This window comes from Takifugu rubripes, chromosome 21, assembly GCF_901000725.2.
Source record: "Takifugu rubripes chromosome 21, fTakRub1.2, whole genome shotgun sequence".
In the NCBI taxonomy this organism is placed as follows: domain Eukaryota; kingdom Metazoa; phylum Chordata; class Actinopteri; order Tetraodontiformes; family Tetraodontidae; genus Takifugu; species Takifugu rubripes.
Genome location: NC_042305.1, coordinates 9,014,189 through 9,034,911, shown reverse-complemented (window position 1 = coordinate 9,034,911; position 20,723 = coordinate 9,014,189). Strand labels below are relative to the sequence as shown.

At 46.5% G+C, this 20,723-nt stretch overlaps 2 protein-coding genes across 13 annotated transcripts in view; both read right to left on the bottom strand.

Annotated features, from left to right (window-relative positions):
- Positions 1–1,419: 1,419 nt before the first annotated feature.
- On the bottom strand, positions 1,420–9,174 carry cdca2 (cell division cycle associated 2). 10 transcript variants are annotated; one of them, XM_029830024.1, is made up of 15 exons: positions 8,845–9,174; positions 8,338–8,515; positions 7,613–7,749; positions 6,794–6,959; positions 6,462–6,550; positions 6,005–6,151; positions 5,552–5,675; positions 4,977–5,269; positions 4,813–4,861; positions 4,657–4,728; positions 4,351–4,466; positions 3,989–4,042; positions 3,332–3,403; positions 2,841–3,000; positions 1,420–2,749 (listed from the first exon to the last, which is right to left on the bottom strand). In XM_029830024.1, the coding sequence occupies exons 2-15, from the start codon at positions 8,504–8,506 to the stop codon at positions 1,968–1,970; spliced, it is 2,430 nt and encodes an 809-aa protein (XP_029685884.1). In that variant the 5' UTR covers positions 8,507–8,515; positions 8,845–9,174; the 3' UTR covers positions 1,420–1,967. The 10 variants fall into 10 exon arrangements, with proteins under 10 accessions (XP_029685884.1, XP_029685887.1, XP_029685885.1 ...); XM_029830027.1 differs by having other exon boundaries at positions 3,332–3,400; XM_029830025.1 differs by having other exon boundaries at positions 3,989–4,039.
- Positions 9,175–9,931: 757 nt separating this feature from the next.
- The window catches only part of sema4c (sema domain, immunoglobulin domain (Ig), transmembrane domain (TM) and short cytoplasmic domain, (semaphorin) 4C), a 58,367-nt gene continuing 47,575 nt past the window's right edge, over positions 9,932–20,723 (bottom strand). For all 3 annotated transcript variants that reach the window (XM_029829686.1, XM_029829687.1, XM_011615417.2), the window contains 7 exons: positions 20,013–20,157; positions 19,347–19,560; positions 17,752–17,867; positions 16,462–16,619; positions 16,071–16,162; positions 12,347–14,660; positions 9,932–11,094 (listed from right to left, as the gene is read on the bottom strand). In XM_029829686.1, coding sequence (XP_029685546.1) covers positions 13,765–14,660; positions 16,071–16,162; positions 16,462–16,619; positions 17,752–17,867; positions 19,347–19,560; positions 20,013–20,157 — 1,621 coding nt within the window. In that variant the 3' untranslated portion in view covers positions 9,932–11,094; positions 12,347–13,764. The remainder of the gene's footprint in view (positions 11,095–12,346; positions 14,661–16,070; positions 16,163–16,461; positions 16,620–17,751; positions 17,868–19,346; positions 19,561–20,012; positions 20,158–20,723) is intronic.

The following is a 20,723-nucleotide window of genomic DNA, read 5'->3' as shown; positions in this document are numbered from 1 at the left end:
TCCCAGCAGACGTCAGGTGAGAGGTGGGGTCACCAACATTAGAATTGGGAGACTCGGCCTCTAACAAGATGCAGGTGCTGCATGGAAACCCAAACCAAAAGCAGCTTGAGGGTATCTTGTTGTTACCCTGCCTTTGTTTGTCACCCCTCCTGCTGCCTTTATCTCCACGGGACGGTGCCGAGCGCCTCAGAGCATCGATAATAGGGGAGTTACAGCATCGACCTGCGAATGGGCCAAGGCAGCGGGACAACTTAATACCATTCAGACACTAATTAACTAATTAAAAGACCAAAGTCTCTAAATCTGGGAGCACAAACGGCTGATTACGGCTCTTTGTGTCGCTGCAGAAAGTGCTCATCAGTTTAGAATGAACCGTAAAATCAGGAGTACAGCGAGTGTGAAATCTTACAGCTCAGCCTGGATTTATCAATGAGCTCCGCGCTCTTATCGCCGACAGCGACACGAGCACGCAAACGCCCAATTGAGAGGGGTCTCGTCAGCCATCTCCCTGTGCGGAGGAGCTGGATGGGTCAGCGGTGAATCGGGGGCCCACAAGGTCAAACTCGTGAAGCTGGGAAGTGAAGGCGGGAAGAGAGAAAAGATATAGAGCAGGGGCAGCTTCAGTGGAAAGAAATGGACTCCATTTTTGTAAGTCCTCTTTCCAGCTGTCAGCCGTGCTCCCCCTGTCCCATGGGGGGTTGCCACGGTGATAGGAGGCCACATGTCTTGGGGGCGTCTTTTCTGGTCAAAGGAGCCCATTGTTCTTGTGTTAAGCCGTCCTCAGTGTGCCCGTCTGCCAGGGACGGGGGTTGCAGCTTCACACCCCTCACAAAAACACAGTCCACACCCTGTTGTGTGGAGGTGCAGATGCACAAAGACCCACACAAGTCCTAAAATTTAGTGAGGGGGGTGGCCATAACTCAGCCAAACAACTCTATGGAGGCAAACACACGCGTGTATAATAACTTGTCTTATCTCCTCTCCTGATATCATCCAGTGACCCCTTTTAAACCTTAAATCAATAGCTGCAGTTCTACTGGTTGGCCACCAGAGGGCACACCACGTCTACCCACTGTTGCACACCCATTAAAGAGATTTCGTCCATCATTTGTCTCCGGAGCGAACCCAGAGGAGACACTCAAAGCCCAGAAAACCTCTGGTGTCCTTCAGACGATTGACTCTGACTAGATGCAAAGATGGCGGGGAGTCAATTATGTGGTGATGGAAAGATTACAGCCATGCATCATTCTGGGAGCCAATTTTCCAATGTGAACTGAATGTGAAATTCAATTTGTTAGCGTCCCTTTCCCTGGCAGATGGAAGTGGAGCTGATTTGAATCAGACACCATCTGAATCTGAGGTGAGGGGTTAATTTTCCTCGTGTCCCATCACGTTTGAATTTAACACAGCTCGATCATCATCGGTGGATGCTGGATGGCTTTTTTTTATTATTGGGAATGGTTAAGTCACAACTTCGGTAACTAAGTTTTTAAACCTGCCAAGGTGACATTTAAACAGCAGGAAACAACTTATTTTGATGTGATGCAACATCCTCAACGAACGCACGTTAAAATCCAACTATTAAAACTCACATATGCACGGAACAAAAATGCAAAAACATAAAAACAATTTCAGATGAAGGAAGCGATACAGTCAGCCTCATCCATCCAACAAAAGCAGATATTGGCTCTAAAAGGCTCGATACAGAGACTTTGGAGGATGAGAGTGAAGATGCTGCGATTACCAGCCGAGTGGCTGAGTATTGATCAGGTAGTGGCCAGAACAGATGATTTGGCTCTCCATGTATTGACTGTCTGGGTTAGTGGAGGGAAACTGGGTACAAATTACAAGTCTGTTCTAATAATTCACAGGAAACAAAGTCATCAATATTTTAGTCAATGATCTCTGGATGATCATTACTCTTATAAAACACAGGGAGGGTATTAATAAAGTCTATTGGGTTAGAGTCATGTCTCCTCAGAGGGTAAAGCAGCACTGAGGCGGCGGCTTCTGGTCCTCCTGCGCACCTCCCTGATGGAGTCTGGAGAGGTGCGGGGCAGCCAGGCCAGCCCCGCACTGCTCTGGCCTCTGCCACTTTGATTCCTCAGGCTGCGACGCACTGAGCGCTGCCCTCTGGTGGCCACAGGCCTGAATACATCCTCCAGGTTGAAGTCGCTCTGCCAGGGGGCCAGATCCACACTGGCAGCTGTCCCCTTGTCCGGGCTCTCAGAGCTGGACAGCTGGATGTGCTGCTGGTCTAACTGGTCTCCCTCGACAGCTTTGCAGCCTGTGTGGGGCTGCAGGGCATTACCAGAACTCCTCCTGCCCCGCTTGACCTTTCTCTGCCTTTCATTGTCAGAGCTCTCAGCTGAAGGTGGACGGGGTGAAGAGGCTGCATGCAGAGCGACGGTACCTTCCAATGTAGCATCAGAGACGGAGCTGCAAGTTTCCACAGAAGTTTGATCCAGTGTCGGATCAACCACTCTAGGTTCAGGCTCAGTGTGTGCGAGGGGGAGTTCCCATGATGCTTCAGGGGTCGCAGCCGTTTGTTCTTGACCTTGCTCAGCCTCCGTTTCTCCCGCAGTCACCACATTGAGCTGGACATCAACGCTGGACCTCTCCTCCAGTCCTGGCTGGTTTTCGTCTGTTCCCATGGCGATTTCTGGAGCGCAGCGATCACCCACGGAATCTTCAGACCGTTTTCCCGGCACAGCAGGTTCAATCTTCAAGTTCAAGTTGGTGTCATCATCTGAAGACAGTGGGAGAGAAATTCAATCCAGCAAATATACAACACCCAGGCCATGGTCTATACAACAGAATCATTGTTTCCAGCATGCTACCTGTGCAGCCCCCAGACTTGCTCTCTGTCACTGGAGGCTGGCGGATGAAGGAACGCCTCTCCTTGATAGGGCTCAGGGTCGGGTTCTTGGAGGCGTATGCCCGCGAGCTGTACAGGGAGCGGTCCACCTCTTTGTTCCACTTGCGAGTAGCCACTGAAGCCTGCAGTGAAAACACAAAACCCATTTGTTTGTCTGTAAAATCTCCTCTGTGGGGATTTCTTATCGATAATGGCAATATTTTTGAAAGATCTTCTTTTGTGGTGCCGAGCTCTTCTGTTGCAACACATCAATGAAACACGGGTGCAGAAAAATGTCTTATTTTGTAGGAGCTGTTTACAGTGTGTGATCCGTATCAGAGTAGTGTCATATTTACGAAAACCCTTTTTATTTTCATCCATCACAGCAACCCTCAGCCTTCTTTTGCTTTTTTCCAACTTGAGTGAGATGTTGAAGCTCCGTCAGAAAGCAAACAAATGTGTTCCACGCCTCACCTTAATCTTTCCACAGGCCATTTTGGCAGCAGAGCGTAAGGTCCTCGTCACGGGTTCCACCTCCTCTGACTTCTGAGGGACAGGAGTTGGTGTCATAAGGGACAAGACAAAACTCCCTTTTCTTTTCTCATACGCAAAGTGGATGTACTCATGCTTAGGTAGGGATCCACTGTTATTAAAGGTCCCATGACATGTTGCAGAGGCATTGATATAGGCCCCTAACTCTTTTTTTGAAGTCTCTCTTCACTAATTAGGCCATGGTGCAACCATTAAGAGCCAGTTCCACAATGAGCGTTCCTTCGGTGTCTGCAGCTTTAAAGGGACTGACTGGGGGTGCGGCCTGTGCAAATATTTACACTGGATGGATCTCCAGGGAGAGCGGAGTGTTTTCACGCAGAGGCCGGCCTATGCAAATGACTCCCGTTATTACGTCACAATGGGAGCTGAATTCCAACAGCCTGTAGGAGCCCGGAATACGAGCGGGTGGGCTGCAGGAATCATGCAGGACTTATTTGCCTTCCTCATTCTCTGAGTTTGTAGGTGCACAGAGGACCCAAAAAACATTTTTGTCATGCCATGGGACCTTTAAATTGGAGATTGAATTAAAGCATATCATCACTCCTAATTGAAAGAGATGGGCGAGACGGCGAAACGGACCTCTTTCTTCCTGCTGTTGGACTCAGAGGCGAAGTCATATTCTGTCGCTGGCTGCTGCAGGAATAACAGGGAAAAGGAACATCCCAGTGTGAGCATGCTTAGAGAAAGCTGATACGAAGACTCAGGCCCCATTTACACGACTCTTTGGGGTAATAACGCAAAAACCTTTGTGGTTGTAGACCACACGTAGGTTTTTGTAGTTCAAGGTTGCTTGCGCATGAAAATTGCAGTTCACGGTTGCGGTGACGTGCTTCATGGCACCTCTACTGTAGAGTAATGCTGTCGTGTGAACGGGGCCTCAATCTCAGATCTGAAGCTGAACTTGTCACCAGAAGAGCTCCTTTAAGAACAGAAGGCAGGACCTTTTTCCTTTTGGATCTGCGTAGGGGGGGAGCTCCAACAGTTGCTTCAGGCTGTGTCTCTGGTTCTGGTTGCAGCTCTTCCATCAGGCTGATTGTATTGAGATATTTCTCACACTCTGAGAAGGTCAAGATCAAAACCGTGACTTTGAGACCTCTGACAATGACAACGGAGTCATAATGGAGTGAAAAGATGCTGGATTTGAGTGTAAATCTGGGCTTTCGTGCATACAAGCATAGAAAAACAAGTATTTTCACTGTGTGATAGAAGACGGGTCAGAGAAGCACCAGCACACAGCAGCAGTTCACCTGCTTGGATCTGAGAGAGAGCGTCCTCATAGAAAGCAGTGTTCAGGTTCAGCGTTTGGGCATCCATATATTCTGAAAGGACAACGGAGTGAAGTCTGGTACCCAGACAGAATTTTACAGAGGCTGTAGCTCAGAGATGAATAATTGATATCAAACCTTCATCAAGTGCCGTGAAGTCGAACTCCACTGTTGATGGGAAAACAATCTGAAAACATTCGAACAATAAAAAACACTCATTAAAAATGAATCAAGCATCGCAGCATTAAACTCAGCCGTGGGTTTTAAGTGCAGGAGGAGAAAAGCAAGGCACCAGAGTCTACCTTTCCCTCCTCCTCGCCGTCTGCTGCCGCCGACTGCATGTGGGTCCCCGATGCTTCCAGCAGAGGAGAGGCTCCGAGCATGAAGGGGCTGCAGGGGTCTGGACTAGCATGTGACACATCGGAGTCACTCATCTGTGGCGTCTTCAGGGCCGAGCGCAGCATGGCGCTTCCACCTGGCGTCAGTGCTTGGGCTGGTGTGGCCCCCTTCCTTAATGGTGTACTGGGAGGCATGGTCTTATCAAAGACCTCGGGGGAAAGCGGACTTCCAAAGTGCACGCTCTTTTTCTTCACTGCTGGTTTTGCACAGACAGTAAACACTGAGCATGTAAATATACTATCATTGTCACTAATTAATAATAAACAATAAATAATTATAACTGATTCATATGAGAAAAGAAGGCTTTCTACATCTTGTGCAGAAGATATGGAACAATAATGATCACAACACACTGGCACAGCTCCTAAATAACCTAATTTTACATCATAAATACTGGCTATTACATATTTTTTCTGTCTGTAATAAGACCTTCCAAAGTACCCTTAGGCACAGAGGCAAAGTCAAAGCCTCTGTTTACCTGGAGGCTTGACGTCCAGCTCGGCAGAGAGAGGGGGGATGTTGTTGGAAGACGTAGGCTGGTATTCTAGAGCTGCTGCAGAAGTGCCAGGTGAAAGATCGACAAAGTCTTCAAACCCACACCCCTGTAGTTAGAGAGAACATGAGAGCCTAAAGTCAACAGGAGAATACCCGTCTACCCATTTTCAACAGTGGTCTAAAACAGATGCAAGTTAAATGTTGCTTTCAAGCCTGAGAGCATTAAACTCTAAAAAGATTACATTAAGTCTTGTAAGATGTTGAAAATAAAGAGTTTTGGCTATGGGGTTAATATTATTCCTTTACTCAGACGCAGAACTGTAGCCTTGTTTTTCCACTGCAGCATCACCAGACCCTGCCCTCTGTGGTGCACACTGAAATCACACAGGATTAAATTTCATGTGCACTTATGTTGCGGTCTGGCTGAAAGACTCGCCTGTTGACTCTCGGTAGGGTAGGAGGACCAGAGGTCAAAGAGTAGAGGAAGACTCGAGGGCGTAAGGTCAGACTGGAGCATCTCTGCAAAATCACAGGATGGTGATTCCGCCTGTGTAATACCTTCGTACGCTCCCTTTTCCATCTCCTGTGGATGTTCATTGAATTCACATTGTTTTGGCGAATAAGAATGCACTAGACTGCTGTGCTGCTGCTGCTTCTGAGAATAAACATCAAACTCTGGTCTGTAGCTAATATTGTAAAAGAAATATCTAAAACTTTAAAGTTTGGAAATGTCATGAGAATAGAAGTGAAGTGCCAGCACTCAAATCACAGTTTTGTCAAGTGTGTTTCTTTCTGTTTGGATGCTTGCTGCTGGAACATCCGAGTACACAGAGGTAAAAGCTTTTGGTTCAATTATTTATGGCAGTCAAGTAAGGTTCACAGTGGTTCAGTACCTCCTGATCCTCTGCACTCCAGGTGAACATAGGTGACACACTAGATGGGTAATTCTCCTTCTCCCGCTCCAGGTTGTGACCATCCCTGTCTGACAAACATGCAGGAAAAATAAATACATTAAGCTACACTTAAAAACAACTTTAAAGCACTTGAACAGATTAGGTATTTAAATAAAGGAAAAAAGAGAGCTGAGATAGATGCATTTAGATGATGTCACTATTAATCCAAAGCTTCGGGTGGGTGACCCCAGCCATCATCGAGCACGGCTCCTGACGTCGATCTTAGACTGCAAAAAGAAACTATTAATCCCGTGGCAATGAGGCGGCCTCACCAGACAGATCATCTTCTGTCCTCATGCATCCTCCAGCGCTGCTGTCCTGCCTTGGCATTAGATTGCAAACCTGACTCTCTTCGACATCCATCAGGTTCTGGAACGAGGCCATCTTCTGCTTCAGTGTAGAGGCGACCCGCAGCTGGTTGGAACAAAATCTGACGAGCTTTAGTGTTGAGACAGCAAAAACAAACAAATCTCCTCAGTGATGCAAGCTGACAGGCGACAGACATCCAAAAATCACTGAAGGGGGGTTCTTACTGAGACGGCAGCATTTAGTGCAAAGTGTTCTTACATACGAGCAGGAAGAGATACAGCTGAGCTGATCAGAATTTTGGGTGACAGCTGAGGATGTCACAGCTCTGCTCCAGTCTGACTCCAGCTCCATGGATGGTTATCAAGGCTGGGACCTTATGCGAGAGCCTCTGTGATGTTCACTTCCAGCTGTGTAGTCAGTTATTACCTTCCACTGGATTTCAGAGTCAGATGGACTCATTGATCGTCTGCTGTTTTTTGTCACATTTTTGGTTTTAAAGCAGAACATTCTCATCTCCGCTCTTGACAAATGTCCAAGCACAGTTAGCACCAGCACATTGCTCATTTGTCAATCTTGCTTATCAAGAAATATTTTTACAAGGCTGACATGAACATGCCACACAGAATTAGAGCACCAACTTATTTTGTTTGGCACAAATGCATAGTTGCTCTTACATTTCTAGAGTACCGGTATCACTATCCTGCCATCTCAACTGCCAAACAAGAGTGAGACGTTTCTATAGTGACGGACTTATTTAAGGCGTCACAAGCGAAGCACCTCACCTCTGGAGATTGACTGGGTGATGCAGATTGTATCTTCTGTTGTGCCATGAAACGAATGAGGGAGTTTGTCTCTGGGGAGCCTCGGGCACCAACGCTGGACTTCCGCCTGGCCTTTAGTTTTGCTGCACCCGATTTATCTGTTATGATAAAAAGAAAACCCTTTAACCACCAGTAAAAGCATGTCCCTCTAGGAAAAATACACATTGATTAAATAGGGTCGAGACTTCAGTTAGGGATACCAGAGCAAACAATTAACATTTGTAATTGTCAGTTGTAACAGATACAAACACAAATTTCTCCAGATTTATTACAATTTCCTGGATCAATGTAAGAGCGGAACAATGTATAAAGAAGCTGTCACGAATGACCTTAAAGTTCCGTAAACAGAATGGAAACAGTCACGCAAGACTCCACCTTTAGCAGTTATTAGTTAACAATAAAGACGTGACAATCCGTCTCCAATGATGTATATTTCTCCCTATATGTACTGATTTTGACTGAAGTTAACCAATACCAGTAGATTATTGGGCTGCTGAAATATAACGTAATGGGGTTATACCAGTATATTGCTTTTGAATCAAGGATCCTTTCAACATTCAAAGATCACAGGACAAGGATCCCCTCACTTGTTGCTACTTAAACCCGCTGTTTGATTTTATTGTGTGTGAAGCAAGGCAGTGGCCAAACAGGCAGACTTCACAATAAAAGCCTCCAGAACCTCTCACCTTTAGGTGTTGTTGATGGGGTAAAACTCTGGGCACAGATCCCAAACTGACTGGTGGTCAGCTCAGGGAAATTCAACACGGGCGTGGAGCAATTTACAAGAGGAGATGAGTTTTCTGAGGACTCATTCTCTTTCTCATCATCCCCCACAGTCACGTCGTTCCCGTCCATGGTTGCTTTCTGCAGGGAAACGTTATATTAAATATGTATGGAAGGCGATTGAGAACAATAACGCATATAAACTGGAAAAAACTGTAAATAACAGCGGCGGACCATTGATATATGTAGGTTAGTTTCATTTAGACAAAAATTGGTTAATTTCGTATATTTCGTTCAAAAACGCATTGTAAATGTCCAAAGCTAGACAGTTTTCAGCACTAGTAATATTTTAAGTGTTACAGTAGATAGCTGACACCTATTATTGCTTATTACAGCTAATGCTAAGCTATCTACTGGTCACTGCTAACCAACATGAGAAAAAATAATCTGACAGCTAGCGTCACGCTTACCTTATTAAATGATGGCAAAAGACAAGAGTGACGGATTCACACTTTACATCAAAACGCTTAAGTCTAAAAACCGCTCAGAATTTTACAATCGTTTACTCCTGTAAAATCCAGAGAACCAAAAAGGCGATTCAAAACACCCTCCACACCAGCCAACGGATGCGTATGGATCCCTCCGCTCACAACTCAAAACTTGTCTGAAAAAAGAAGCTAAAAAATGAATCAAACCAAATTCTACGATTAACTAATGTCTTAATTACTACCATTATGTGAGAACGTGAATTGTGAAAATAACTGTTTTTAAAAAAAAAAATGAAATCGTGTGACACGCACAGGAACTAACTTCCGCTAAAAAGAACTACTTTATTATGAACTGACCAATTGCAACGCAGATCAACTCCCACGTGACCCAAAGTTTCAAAGGCGATCGTCTGCTTAAAGTTTTTTAATGAACTGAAAACTCTCATTTTTATTCAATTTACTTACTTTGTTTAATCTAGCTACTTTTAATGGAATGCTTTGTTTTAATGGAGGTATGAGTTTTAGTTAAAATATGTTCTTTCCAGAAAATTGTGACATTGATGTAGCTAATAATAAGCGACACATTGTTGAAATGTATTCCTAACAGTTCATCTAGGTGTTCGTTTAAAAGAAACATGCATCGATATGGGTGAATTACAATCAGAATATTCAAGCTGCGGAGAGAAATGTGATGTTTTGCTGTGAAGCTGTGTGAGTGCATGCAGCAGAGCGGTGGCCTGGGGTGCTGCAGACTGTGGTGACCCTTTGCCCTCTCCCCAGCTGGGATTGATGACCACATCAAACATGCGGCTTCTTGTTTCAACACTGTCCTGGTTGATAGAATAGAATCCCACTGATGGTGTTTTGATGCACAAGGTTCAACCTCCCTTGCCGTAACTATGGAGAGTGTTTGATATCTCAGTGAAAAAAAATGAAAGAAAGCAGCCAGCCTCGGTGAAGACGCTTAAGAGCAACAAAAATGCCTACATTTCCTACAATACCTTGCCACGCTCGCTTTAAGATGAATATTCTCCTTTCTGTGTAAAAATGTGGGCCAACAACTTGCACACCTCATGAATATCTCCATTTTTATTTGTGTATATATACACATATAAAAAATAAGGACATATGTACAATGATAATAAATATTGACATGTTTTTACAAGTGAAATAAGTTACATAGCAATTTTTAAAAAACAAACCAAAGCTCAAAAACAGCAAAATGGGGTAAAAAAACAAAAGAAAAAAAGCTTCATAAGAGAATACTATAAATAATAATGTGGAAGAACAGCAGAACCTAAATCCTTGTTGAAGAGAGAAAACTTTTTTGAGGAATGAATTTAAACCAACTGAAGAAATTTACAAATATATGACACTTACATGCATTCCAAACTTGAAACTTGTATTTCTTATTATTTTCTGTTTTTTTTCCCTCCAATATTTTACATCAAAATAGAGGCCCTATTGTAAAATGGAAACAAAGACATAACCAAAGTACCAGTGTAGAGAGCAAAACTGCGTCAGGGAATTTACAAATATAAAGAGGACATTCTATCATTGTTTAGCTTGGAATCAATATTTGGCTGGAAGGGGACTGACACTTTTATTTAAGGTTAGTTCTGGTACAATATTCCGCCTTTTATAGTCGGGGTATAAAGCAATGATTAAACAGGAAGTCAATTAGCTCACTTGGAAAAATAAAATTGCGGACATCTTCTCAATGTCCCAAAACTTGGACGGACTGCTTAGACTTAAACATCAATTTGGAAGTTAAAAAAAAATACAATAATAATTTATGGTGAGTATTTCAACAGGAAACTGCAGTCTACTTTGGCTTATCCAAAAGGTGAAGAGGCACAGAAAAAAGTAAACATGTTTGAAATGCAGCCATGAAATCTTATGTAACCCTTCGACCATAAAATTAGACACATGATTTTCATTTTTCCAAAGACAGCATTAGTGTTTCACAAGATTAGTGCTTGGCAAAAGTCTGAAAATGACTGATCAAAACGATGTACACTTGTACAAGGATGAGCATATCAAAGATGGTAGAGTCCACTCGCAGAGGATCATGCAACACTGGGATGGAGTGCTGAGCACCTCCTCAACCTTGGGGTCACTTCTGATATTTTACATCTCTCTCAGCATTTTGTACACAGATCTGGGCTGGACAAAGTAGTCCCGTCCCTTCTTTCCGGCTGGACACGTGTCTGGAAATAACAAAAGCAACTCCTGAAAAAATAGACAAAGAAGAAAACAATGTAAAGTTAGTGGGAATAAATATCAGCAACAGTTTTATGGCATCATCATCATGATCATGATCATCATCATCATCCTGACTGAGGAGGATGCTCCATACGCTTCATTACAACAATATAATTCCTGATATCTCACTGAATGTGGAACTTACAATTGATCACAGTGATGTGAACGAGTGAAAACATTTGAAAAACAAAAGTAAATGTTGACTTTGAGGGGGATGCACTTGGCCCCATAAATACATTCTGATTTGCAAAAGACATCAGGGCCAAGATTGCATTTTTTAAGACAAACGGTCTTCTAAATGCAAGTTTGTTTGCTGCCAAGAGTTGGTGGGTTGGCTTTCACTCTCAGCCCTGCATTAAATCCTCAGTTGGATGCAAAAGAAGATGAACTCACTCTGCATAAAGAATACAGAAACTGTGGCATAACACAGCAGCTGCCAGCACCTCTCAGACTTAGTCATTTACGCATAACTCACCTTTGTTTTATCTACAGAAAACAAGGTGGCTCTATGTGTCAGACTGTTTCTTGGCGCAGTACAGTGACTTCAGGGAATTTACATCCATTCAACACTGCATTGGTCTTATTTTTTTGCATTTACATCATATCTGTCAGCCGTCAGTCAAGACTTGACCCCCCTCTTCCCTGTTATTTAATCAAATTTATCAGATACAATGTATAACATGTAGTTTGAAATAGCCCTTTAGCCATCTGCTAATCAAGGACAGAGCAGGTGGGTTCAGATCCTTAAATATCCATCCATCCATCCATCCATCCATCCATCCATCCATCCATCCATCCATCCATCCATCCATCCATCCATCCATCCATCCATCCATCCATCCATCCATCCATCCATCCATCCATCCATCCATCCATCCATCCATCCATCCATCCATCCAGTTAGTGGTGCTACACCTGCTTGACAATGCATATAAGATAACCTTATTGATAAAAAAATTTAAATCTCTAAAACAAAAGTCACCCCTGCGGGGCAGTGTGCAATTAGTCAACATCAATGCAGAATATTTGACTTTATTTTTGGTTATTTGCATTTGGAGGCACTTGATTTTGGAATATGTTATAAGTTGGAGGTACTTCTGAACCGCTAATCCTCACCCCCAACACTGTGCGGAGCAGTGAAAAAACTAAATTGAAAATCATTAAAAGTCGGGACATTGCCAGAATCTGTTTGCATAAATTGAATTAAGCATGAAAATACCTCTTACTGGTTCCTGGCTGCTCCCCATCTCAATCCAGCATTTCTCCAGTCCGGAAGCAATCCTTCTGTCCTTGACCCTTTTTACAGTGCTCCTCCTCTGTGTACGTCCACAGTAGCCCCAGTTCAGTCTCTGGGCATCGGTAAAAGTTTTCATAGGGTTTAAGGGGTGCGTTACACACAACAACAACCCGGAACATCTCAGCTCCTGTGAAAATGTCAAAGTTCGAGCATGTTCGGGAGGGGCAGTGTCCGTTCTTGGCAGTGCAAGTTTTCCTCCCTCTCCAAACATTAAGATATAAAGCACTTCTTGAAACATCCACAGCGGTCAAAACAGTGAGGGTTCAACTACATTCTCCATGCTTAACGTCATCACGTCCGCTTAGTTTAAAATCAAAGCGTTCGGCCGCGAGGAGCCGAATGCAAATTGCTGTTTTTTTTTCTTCTTTTTTTTCTTAAAATAAAGAGACGAAGAAGCATTCAGGCAAAAACGCCTTTGTTGCACGCTGTGACTCAGACGACGGTCATTTGTGGTGTAATGGACTTGAAGGTGCATTTCAAGGTCACCGTGAGAGCGCTCACATTGTCATTCACAGAGAAAAACTGTTAGTCACTTAATTTGAACACTGATTGAATTCATTGAAAAGCAAGAGAAACTGAATCTGAGCCGCCTATCGCAAACAAATGAAAGTGGAAGGGACCGAGCACTTTCTCCTTACGACAAGAAGAAAAGAAAATACAAATTATGCGGAGAAAGTCTTGAGAGCCCCTCCTTCGTTGATAAAAAAAACTTCACTCCAATTCGCTCTATTTTGTGTTTAATTCCCCATCTCTTTGCCTCTCGTCTGCTCTCCTCTCTGTCCCCTGCAGAGCTCCCGTTACGGGGGCGTGATTGTCGTCTTGCTCACGGAATTAGTCTTTAATCTTGATGCCGCTCTCACTCTCCTGGCTCACAAATACAAAGAAGGGAAGACGTGCTTCCGGTTTTTAAGTGCAGTAAGCTGAAAAAAACAAAAAACAAAGCCAAACCGCATCGGCTGGCCTCCTCGTCCACTCCAAAAAAATGTCCTCTTGGAGACACCACCACTGAACTTCCATGCCTGGTGGTGTTCTCCTCCACCGTTTTAAATACACAATTTACACATGTGACAATTGCACAGTGGAAGAAGGAGAAGAAGCCACAATCATGACTGTGTGTTGCCCAGAACACAGTAATAACAGGGGTGTGTGGTGTATATTTAACATGCTGTGTGTTATTAAAGTCTGGAGTGAGCCAAGCGGGCCGAGTGAGAGACAGGGGGAGCGAGCGAGGGGAGCTGACAGCGTGTCGCTAAAAGAGAGCAGGCATCCTCAGAAGGAGGGAGGTAGATTGGTTGTTTTGTTTTTCTGACTTGCAGACATGAACGTGGAGGAGGAAAGGCCTAGACGGACGACTCCTCGGGGTTGGCGTCTGGCAGCACGCTCCTCTGCTGCAGCGTGCGCCTCAGCTCTTCCTTGAAGGGGCTGGAATAGTCGTTCCCACCCATGCCCAGGTTGCCGAGCCCACCGCCCCCACCGCCAGCCCCGCTAACCCTCTCCTCCCCCGCCGTGCTCAAGTTGAGGCGAATGTAGCCGTTGCTACTGGAGCCCCGGATATTGGTGAGGCTGAGACGGCTCGGAGAGTGGATGGGCTGGCCAGGAATGGCGCTGGGAGACGCCGTGCTGCTGACACTACTGGGCCCCAGGGCATGGCCAGGAACGATCTTCAGTGAGCCGTCTGAGTAGTAGTAGTTGGCACCCGTCTCCCAGAAACGGTCCTCATCACTGGGCATCTTGCTGGGGACAAATGTGGGAGGCTCCTTGGGCAGAGTGATGGGGTAGACCAGAGTGCTCTCCAGGGGCTTCATGTCAGCCCCTTTGCCCAGAGCCAGCTTTAATCTCCGGCGCAGGTAAAGAGCAACCACGAGGAGCAGCAGGCAAGCTGCACCGAGGGTGATGACCAGCACCCAGAAGAGCCCCATACTGCTGTCTGGGGCTCGGGCTTCCATAAAGATTGGAGCGCTGGCCACCACAGCCACCTGGTAGCGCTCTGTTTGGAACTTGACTCCTTGCTCCTCGGAGTAGCAGATGTAGCGGCCTGCTTGCATCTGACCCGCGTCCGGGATGACGAGGGCTTTCAGGGTCCGGTCAAAACGTGCCCCTCCAGCATCTGGGTCACCCAACTGGATCTCCCGGTCGTTAAGAACCCAGCAAGGTCGAGCCAAGTTGGAGACTAGCTGGCAAGGCAGAACCATGTCAGAACCAACCACGACGGTAATGTTCCTCAGCCGGGAGTGCTCTGCAGAAGAGGGGTTGGAGAAGAAAAGAGGAGACATGTAATAATTTCTATACTTATTTCAGCTCCAATTTCATACAGGTTGTAACTATTAGAGAGTGGGCGGTAGGTTATGGACTATGATTCCGGTCAGAGACTCAAGAGCGCTTCTGGAGGGAGGCTCAGTAACATCCAACTGGGTTTTAGATTCTTTATACAGAGATGAGATCAGTTAGGAAGCTTCAGCGTTACAGGTTACAGTGATGGAATAGTTGCTAGAGTTGCAACCAGTCATGGGCTGATAGCTAAGGCTGGCCCGTTTGACATGGACACTTCAGAGCTCGTTTTACCTTTGTGAAGCAGAGTGGTTAGGCACAATGTTCTGGGGCTTGTGTCAAATGACTCTGATCATGTGATTGATGAGGTTCAAAGCGGCAAATGCGTTATTTGGTTGAAATACAGTTCAGAGGTCACTCGTCTGTTGGAACTCTTGGGCGCACAATTCTCAATAAAACAAAAATGGATCCAAACCAACCGTTTGGGGAGCCAGAGCTCAATGTACTTTGATCTGGCTTCCGAGGGAAAATGCTCAACCACCGCTGGAATGTTACACGCCCACTGCCTGAGATCAAAGCCCCCTTCCAAGAGTAGCCATCTTAGGTCGTCGGCAAAGGCTTTGGTCTTGAGGGCGGTGGCATCGCCCAACCTGAGCGCTGGAACGTTGCGTATGGTGTTCAGCTCATGCTGAACCAGCTGACCAGGCTTCCATAGGTCTCCTGGAGTTTCTCCATGGCCCTGGTGTATGGCGTGGCCTCATGGATGCGTGACCTGACAATCGTAAGGGCCCATGGGAACTTGGTCTGACCAACCAGCAGTTGATACTTGTATTGCTCGCTGAGACTAGGATTGTTGCTGAGCAGATCTTCCAGCGCTTGCTCGAGGAGAGCAAAGTCGCTGTGGAACACTGGGTTTGGCCGGGAGGCTACATGGGCCAGCGGGGTCCAGCTGCTCGTGGGTTGGCCCCAGTCCTGCACCAGTGGCGGCGTGTTCAGAGTAGAGCTTGCTCTGCCGATAGCCGCGTGAATTGGTCAAGGATCCTGCCGTCAGACAGCATTGAGGAGCAAAATTTAGCGATCTGGAGCTTCCTCTCCGCTGCCACCAGGTGCTGATCACCAGGAGCAGATCATCCAATCACTTGGATTCCTTGTAGGTCTGGGCCTCCCTCTTGACCCGAAGTTGGATGTTCACCTCCTTTTGCCTGACTCTCTCATCAAAGGCTGTGGCCGTTGTGGGTGAGAGGCTCCAGTGGGTGGAGCCTTCGTACCATGTTTAAACCATTTGTTGGATTTAGTCCCAATTTATTCACAAACCAAATCCAGAAGTTACACCAGAATCCCTCTAGGGGTCACTGCAGAGGCAGAGCCGCATACTCACCAGGGCTGGGGATGGAGACCGGCTTATCAAACTTGGCTTTTCCTCTGCTGAATCTTTCCAACATCAGGTCCTGTGACAGAGAGGAAGTGGACCTACCGGGCAAAAGACAGGAGGCAGAGCATGAGAGGAAAACACTGGAGAAAACCAACCGGATGGAAGTGATTAAAAAATGTCCAGTTTTCTGAGAGGTATGAAAATCTCCCCTGAATGTGCTACAATACACAAGTTGTGCTTTCGGGTTATAGTCCAGAGAAAATAAACGGTTTGTAACTGCCAGGAAAAGGACTTTTATTAGTATTGATGTCAGTAGGGGAAACTACATGTACAGGCAACCATCTGTTTCTCTAAACCTATAGTAAACGGAGTGATCGTGTGTAGATATTTGTCTCACCCCCGGTGGAGGTCAATGCGGACGCAAGCCCGACCCTCGCTGTCCCAGGCGCAGTAGGGGTCCCTGGCGAGGAGACAGTCTGGCTGAGACTGATAGCGGCTGCAGTTGGCCAAGGGCAGCTGGAGAACCTCTGACCGGGAGCCAATGTACACATACTTCTGCAGGGAGAACAGAGAGAAAAAGAAGAAGAAGAAGAAGAAGCGAGAAGCATTAAAGAATGAGATGAGACGGAAACAAGAGACGGATGAAAACAAGACGATAAACAGAGAGAGAGGCACTCAGTAAGAGGGCTAGAAAAGATAATGGGATAATCACTCTCAATTACAATAACAACCACAGCCTCCTCCGACCCCTCGCCCAATCCAATCTGGGTTGCTTCCCGCTGTTATAAAATGTCTGGTACCAGCTGAGCCAGCATTAATGAGATAAGCAGCAGGCTTTGGGGACGCGAACGCGCCGTCAGAACTGCATCGATCTGCGACCATGTCATGCTGCAACCGCTGGGAACAGGCTGGCGGCGGCACACGCAGCGACTCGGCTGACGGGGCAGGCAGACGGAGAAAACAACGGGGGCAAGGTTCAATTCCCCAGTGCAGCCTCGCACTGTAATTACTCTTTATTGTGAAGAGGGTTTTTAGATTCAGGAGGCAACTCTGAGAAAGGGCAGCGCTGATGAAAACATCAGCTGAGTGGAACGGGACTGTAAGTGGTTGGTTATCGGCGCGGCAGCCAGTGCAGCCTACAGTAATCCTGCTGTAATCACTGAATACCAACGAAGAAGGGGAGCAGCGGCAAAGAAATCCGGCAGAATTGAAACTATACCTTCCAGCAGCGCGCGGAAATGAGTCTCGATGTTCTGGGATGGACAGGCAACAATTTACAAAGATATTTCATCGGAACTCTTGCTCAGAGAAACCAACAACGCTTCTCATCTCTCAAAAAGATGGTGGAGCAACAGAGCCCAGAGTCCATGGAGGAAATATGGGAATTATGGGAAGCGCAAACATCATCTTATTAGAACTCTTCTCCAAGTGAGAGTGTTAATATTTCATCGACATAGTGGCTTAGGCTGAAAGAACAACGCAGTTTAACATGTTCATATAGAGTCGAAGCTTCGACTCACAACATCATCAAAAGTGAGAAAACAGCCCTAGAGTGCAACCCGACAGTCACATTTTCAGAGATCACAGCTCCAGTTTTTAAATCGGGTGATTCCAGCTCCCCCAGAAGACATTATGAAGCTAGGAAAGGCTTCATACACAATATACAACCGCCTGATTTCCTCCTTACCTTTGAGTGAGAGATGGTCAGGCTGTCCACCGGCTGCGCTGTCTCGAACAGCTGGATCTCCTCGATCACGTGGGTCTCCGTGCCCAGAACCACCACCCTCTGCAGCCAGCCCTCAGCTGTGGTGCACAGAAGAGCAGATCCATTTAGCAGACATAGGAAAAAAATCAGCCCGATCACGCGTCAGTAAATAAAATAAAACCCACACCTGGGTATTTAAATACATCACCTGCTGTTAAACACAAGTTTACTTGGGGAATTATCATGTAATATTCCATTTTTCACAATTTGAACAGCTGCAGCTGCTTATCGAATTAAATATTAATGACCTGGAAACAAACATCTGTGGGCCTAATTAAATGTTGGTTTTGTGAATATCAACTTTTGCGCTGGTCTGCAGCTCAGTAAGACAGAAAACTGGAAAGAAAACAGTCCATCCCAGCGACCGGCGACCACGAGAACCTCCGTGGAGGTGAAATTGAAATTCGAAGGTGGGTTCATGTGGGGCGTGCCGGAGAAGGACCAGATTCTGTGCTCCCTTCATGCGAGGCGTGGTGAAAAGGTTCAGCCTCCACCTGATGAACCACATTACAGACACAGCTTGTGGGGTGACATTAGTGTGGTTGCATGTGCCCGTGTCTTACTCTTTTCTTTCTTTTGGACGAAGAGACTGTCAAATTTAATATGAAAAACCATCCCCGTGCTCATCGGGATGCTCTGCTGGGAAATAAATGTGGCGTACCGTCACACTTGTAATGTCAGGGGCCGGTGTCAGCTAATCCCTCAATCCCGCAGCCACAGTTTTTCCTGAAAAACAGGTCTGACAAGCTCCCCCTTTCTCCCTTTCCATCAGCTGTCGCTATGCTAATAGCTAATCAAGCCCGGAGTCCAACTGGCACGATGAGCGCACGTCTGCCGAGGGCCCTGTTGAGTTTGTGCTGTGAAGCACGACGAGCGGGGATGACTGCACTTGGCTCAGGCAGCCTGTGAGCGTGCATCTGTGTGTTTATGAATTTATGACTGGGGCTGTGTGCGTCCATGCTCGCCAGCAGAGATGCCCCGAACCCACCGCTGACACATCGTCAGCTGCCACAGTCACTTTGCCGCAGTAAGGCTCTGAATGGTAAACAGTTGAGTCTTTCATGAGTGGCGCCGCATTCAAATTCCTCAGAATCTGCCCGTTGGATCTGTGATTGAAGATTGAGAGTCGGTGACGGCTGGTCGGCTGCAGGCTGGTGCCAAAAACAGGCACCTGCACGTGAGCCTGATGGCTACTGACTGCAGATATTAATTAAGCCACACTACATAGACGCTTCCTTTGATGCGTGAAGACGGCTCTCAGCATGCAAATCAGGACCTTAATTGAAACTCTGCTCAAATTTGGCCAGATGGTGTGTTGTTTTGGGGCAGCACATCTAATGCCAGTACCTGTCCCTGTCTGCTGCCATCAGCTTTGCTCTCACTGCTTCAGCAAATACAAGCAGACCCAGACGGGACACCCGCGGGAACATGAGAGGGAGAATAAAAGAACATTCGGGAACAGTACCGAGCCTCTGTCACCGGAGAACGAGTCCACGGGGCTGAAACTTTAACATTACCTGTGCCGATGAAGAGCATGTTGTAGGCTCGCTGGTCCAGGGCGCTGACGCGGTCCACCACCAGCTTGGTGAAGTTGACCCCCTTGGTGAGCAGCAGGGGGCGAGCCAGAGCCTTGTCCTCCATCAGCGGGTGCTTCTTGGCAAAGTTAAGCGTGGCGTCGGGCAGCTGCAGCGAGCTGTTGTAGCCGCTTTCTCTGTAGGAGTTGGTGATACACTGCAGCACAGACAGGGGACGAACAGTCAGAGCAGGGAAAGGCAGGATGAAAAGGACGAGCTGGAGGCGCTGCAGCTGGAATGGGTTTTGCAGGCCTACTTGGCTTTGAGATAGCTGCCCTTTTTCCTCCAGCACGCTCCCACCCCTCCATCAGCTCGCCTTTCTCTGGTCATGGATCATTACATCTTTAGCTTTGTGTGCTGTTCCAACTCTCCACTCCAGGAAACCACTCCCCCCCTCATTATCCCTCCTTTTACACATGCTGACAAAAGCCTGTAAAGTCTGTGACTTGCATCCCGAAAGAATCCTCCTGCCCTCTTAGTTCCTGAATGAATCTGATGCAGTTATGCAACAATCAACCCTTTTCCACAACACATACTTATGTCCTCTTTATTGCTGATCAGTCAAAAAGGATCTGGTTTAACGAGCGACTTTATCATCTCATTTCTTACCGCTCCAGGCCGTGGTACAGGCACAGGGCCGGTGTAGCGGCCCCATCTTTGCGATGCCTCCCTGTACTCTTTGTAGGACCCTTCAAACACCTTCTTCACGTCACTGATCTGGTACTGGCACACCGCCGACACGTCCACGTCGCCCCTGAAGCACAGAGACGGGACGGTTCGATTAGCAAACACTCAAAGGCAGACACACAGCGCAGGAAAAGGGAGTCGGCGGTAGTTGGACGGCGTGGGTGACTTCAAAAGTTCAAAAAGCGGCAGCATATTCTGTGATCGTGGCTTCAACGCCAAGTCATCATTTGCATAATGTGCAATTATCTGAGCGTTATCTCTCAAAGCCAGGGGGCTTTAAGGAATCCCAGCCAGTCACACTGAGAGGAAGGATTAGCCATTTTATTCAGAAATTCTGAATGAGGAAACAAAGCATCAGGTTCAAAGCTGGATCTTTTTGCGCTGCGTTACCTGGGACCGGAGGAACGCTCCTGGACGTCCCTGGAGAAACCCACGTGACCCTGTTCGTCCTCAGCGCTGATGATAAGTAACTCATTAGCTCATTGTGGTTATGTAGCACTTTATCACATGCCTGGATTATCCAGCTGGAACCAGCATCACTTTACTGCTGTCGACCCAATCAAAGAAAGTTGCACTGCCCATGGATAATGGCTTAAATCATGAGGCAGTTTTTAAAAAAAGAAAAATTCCCGG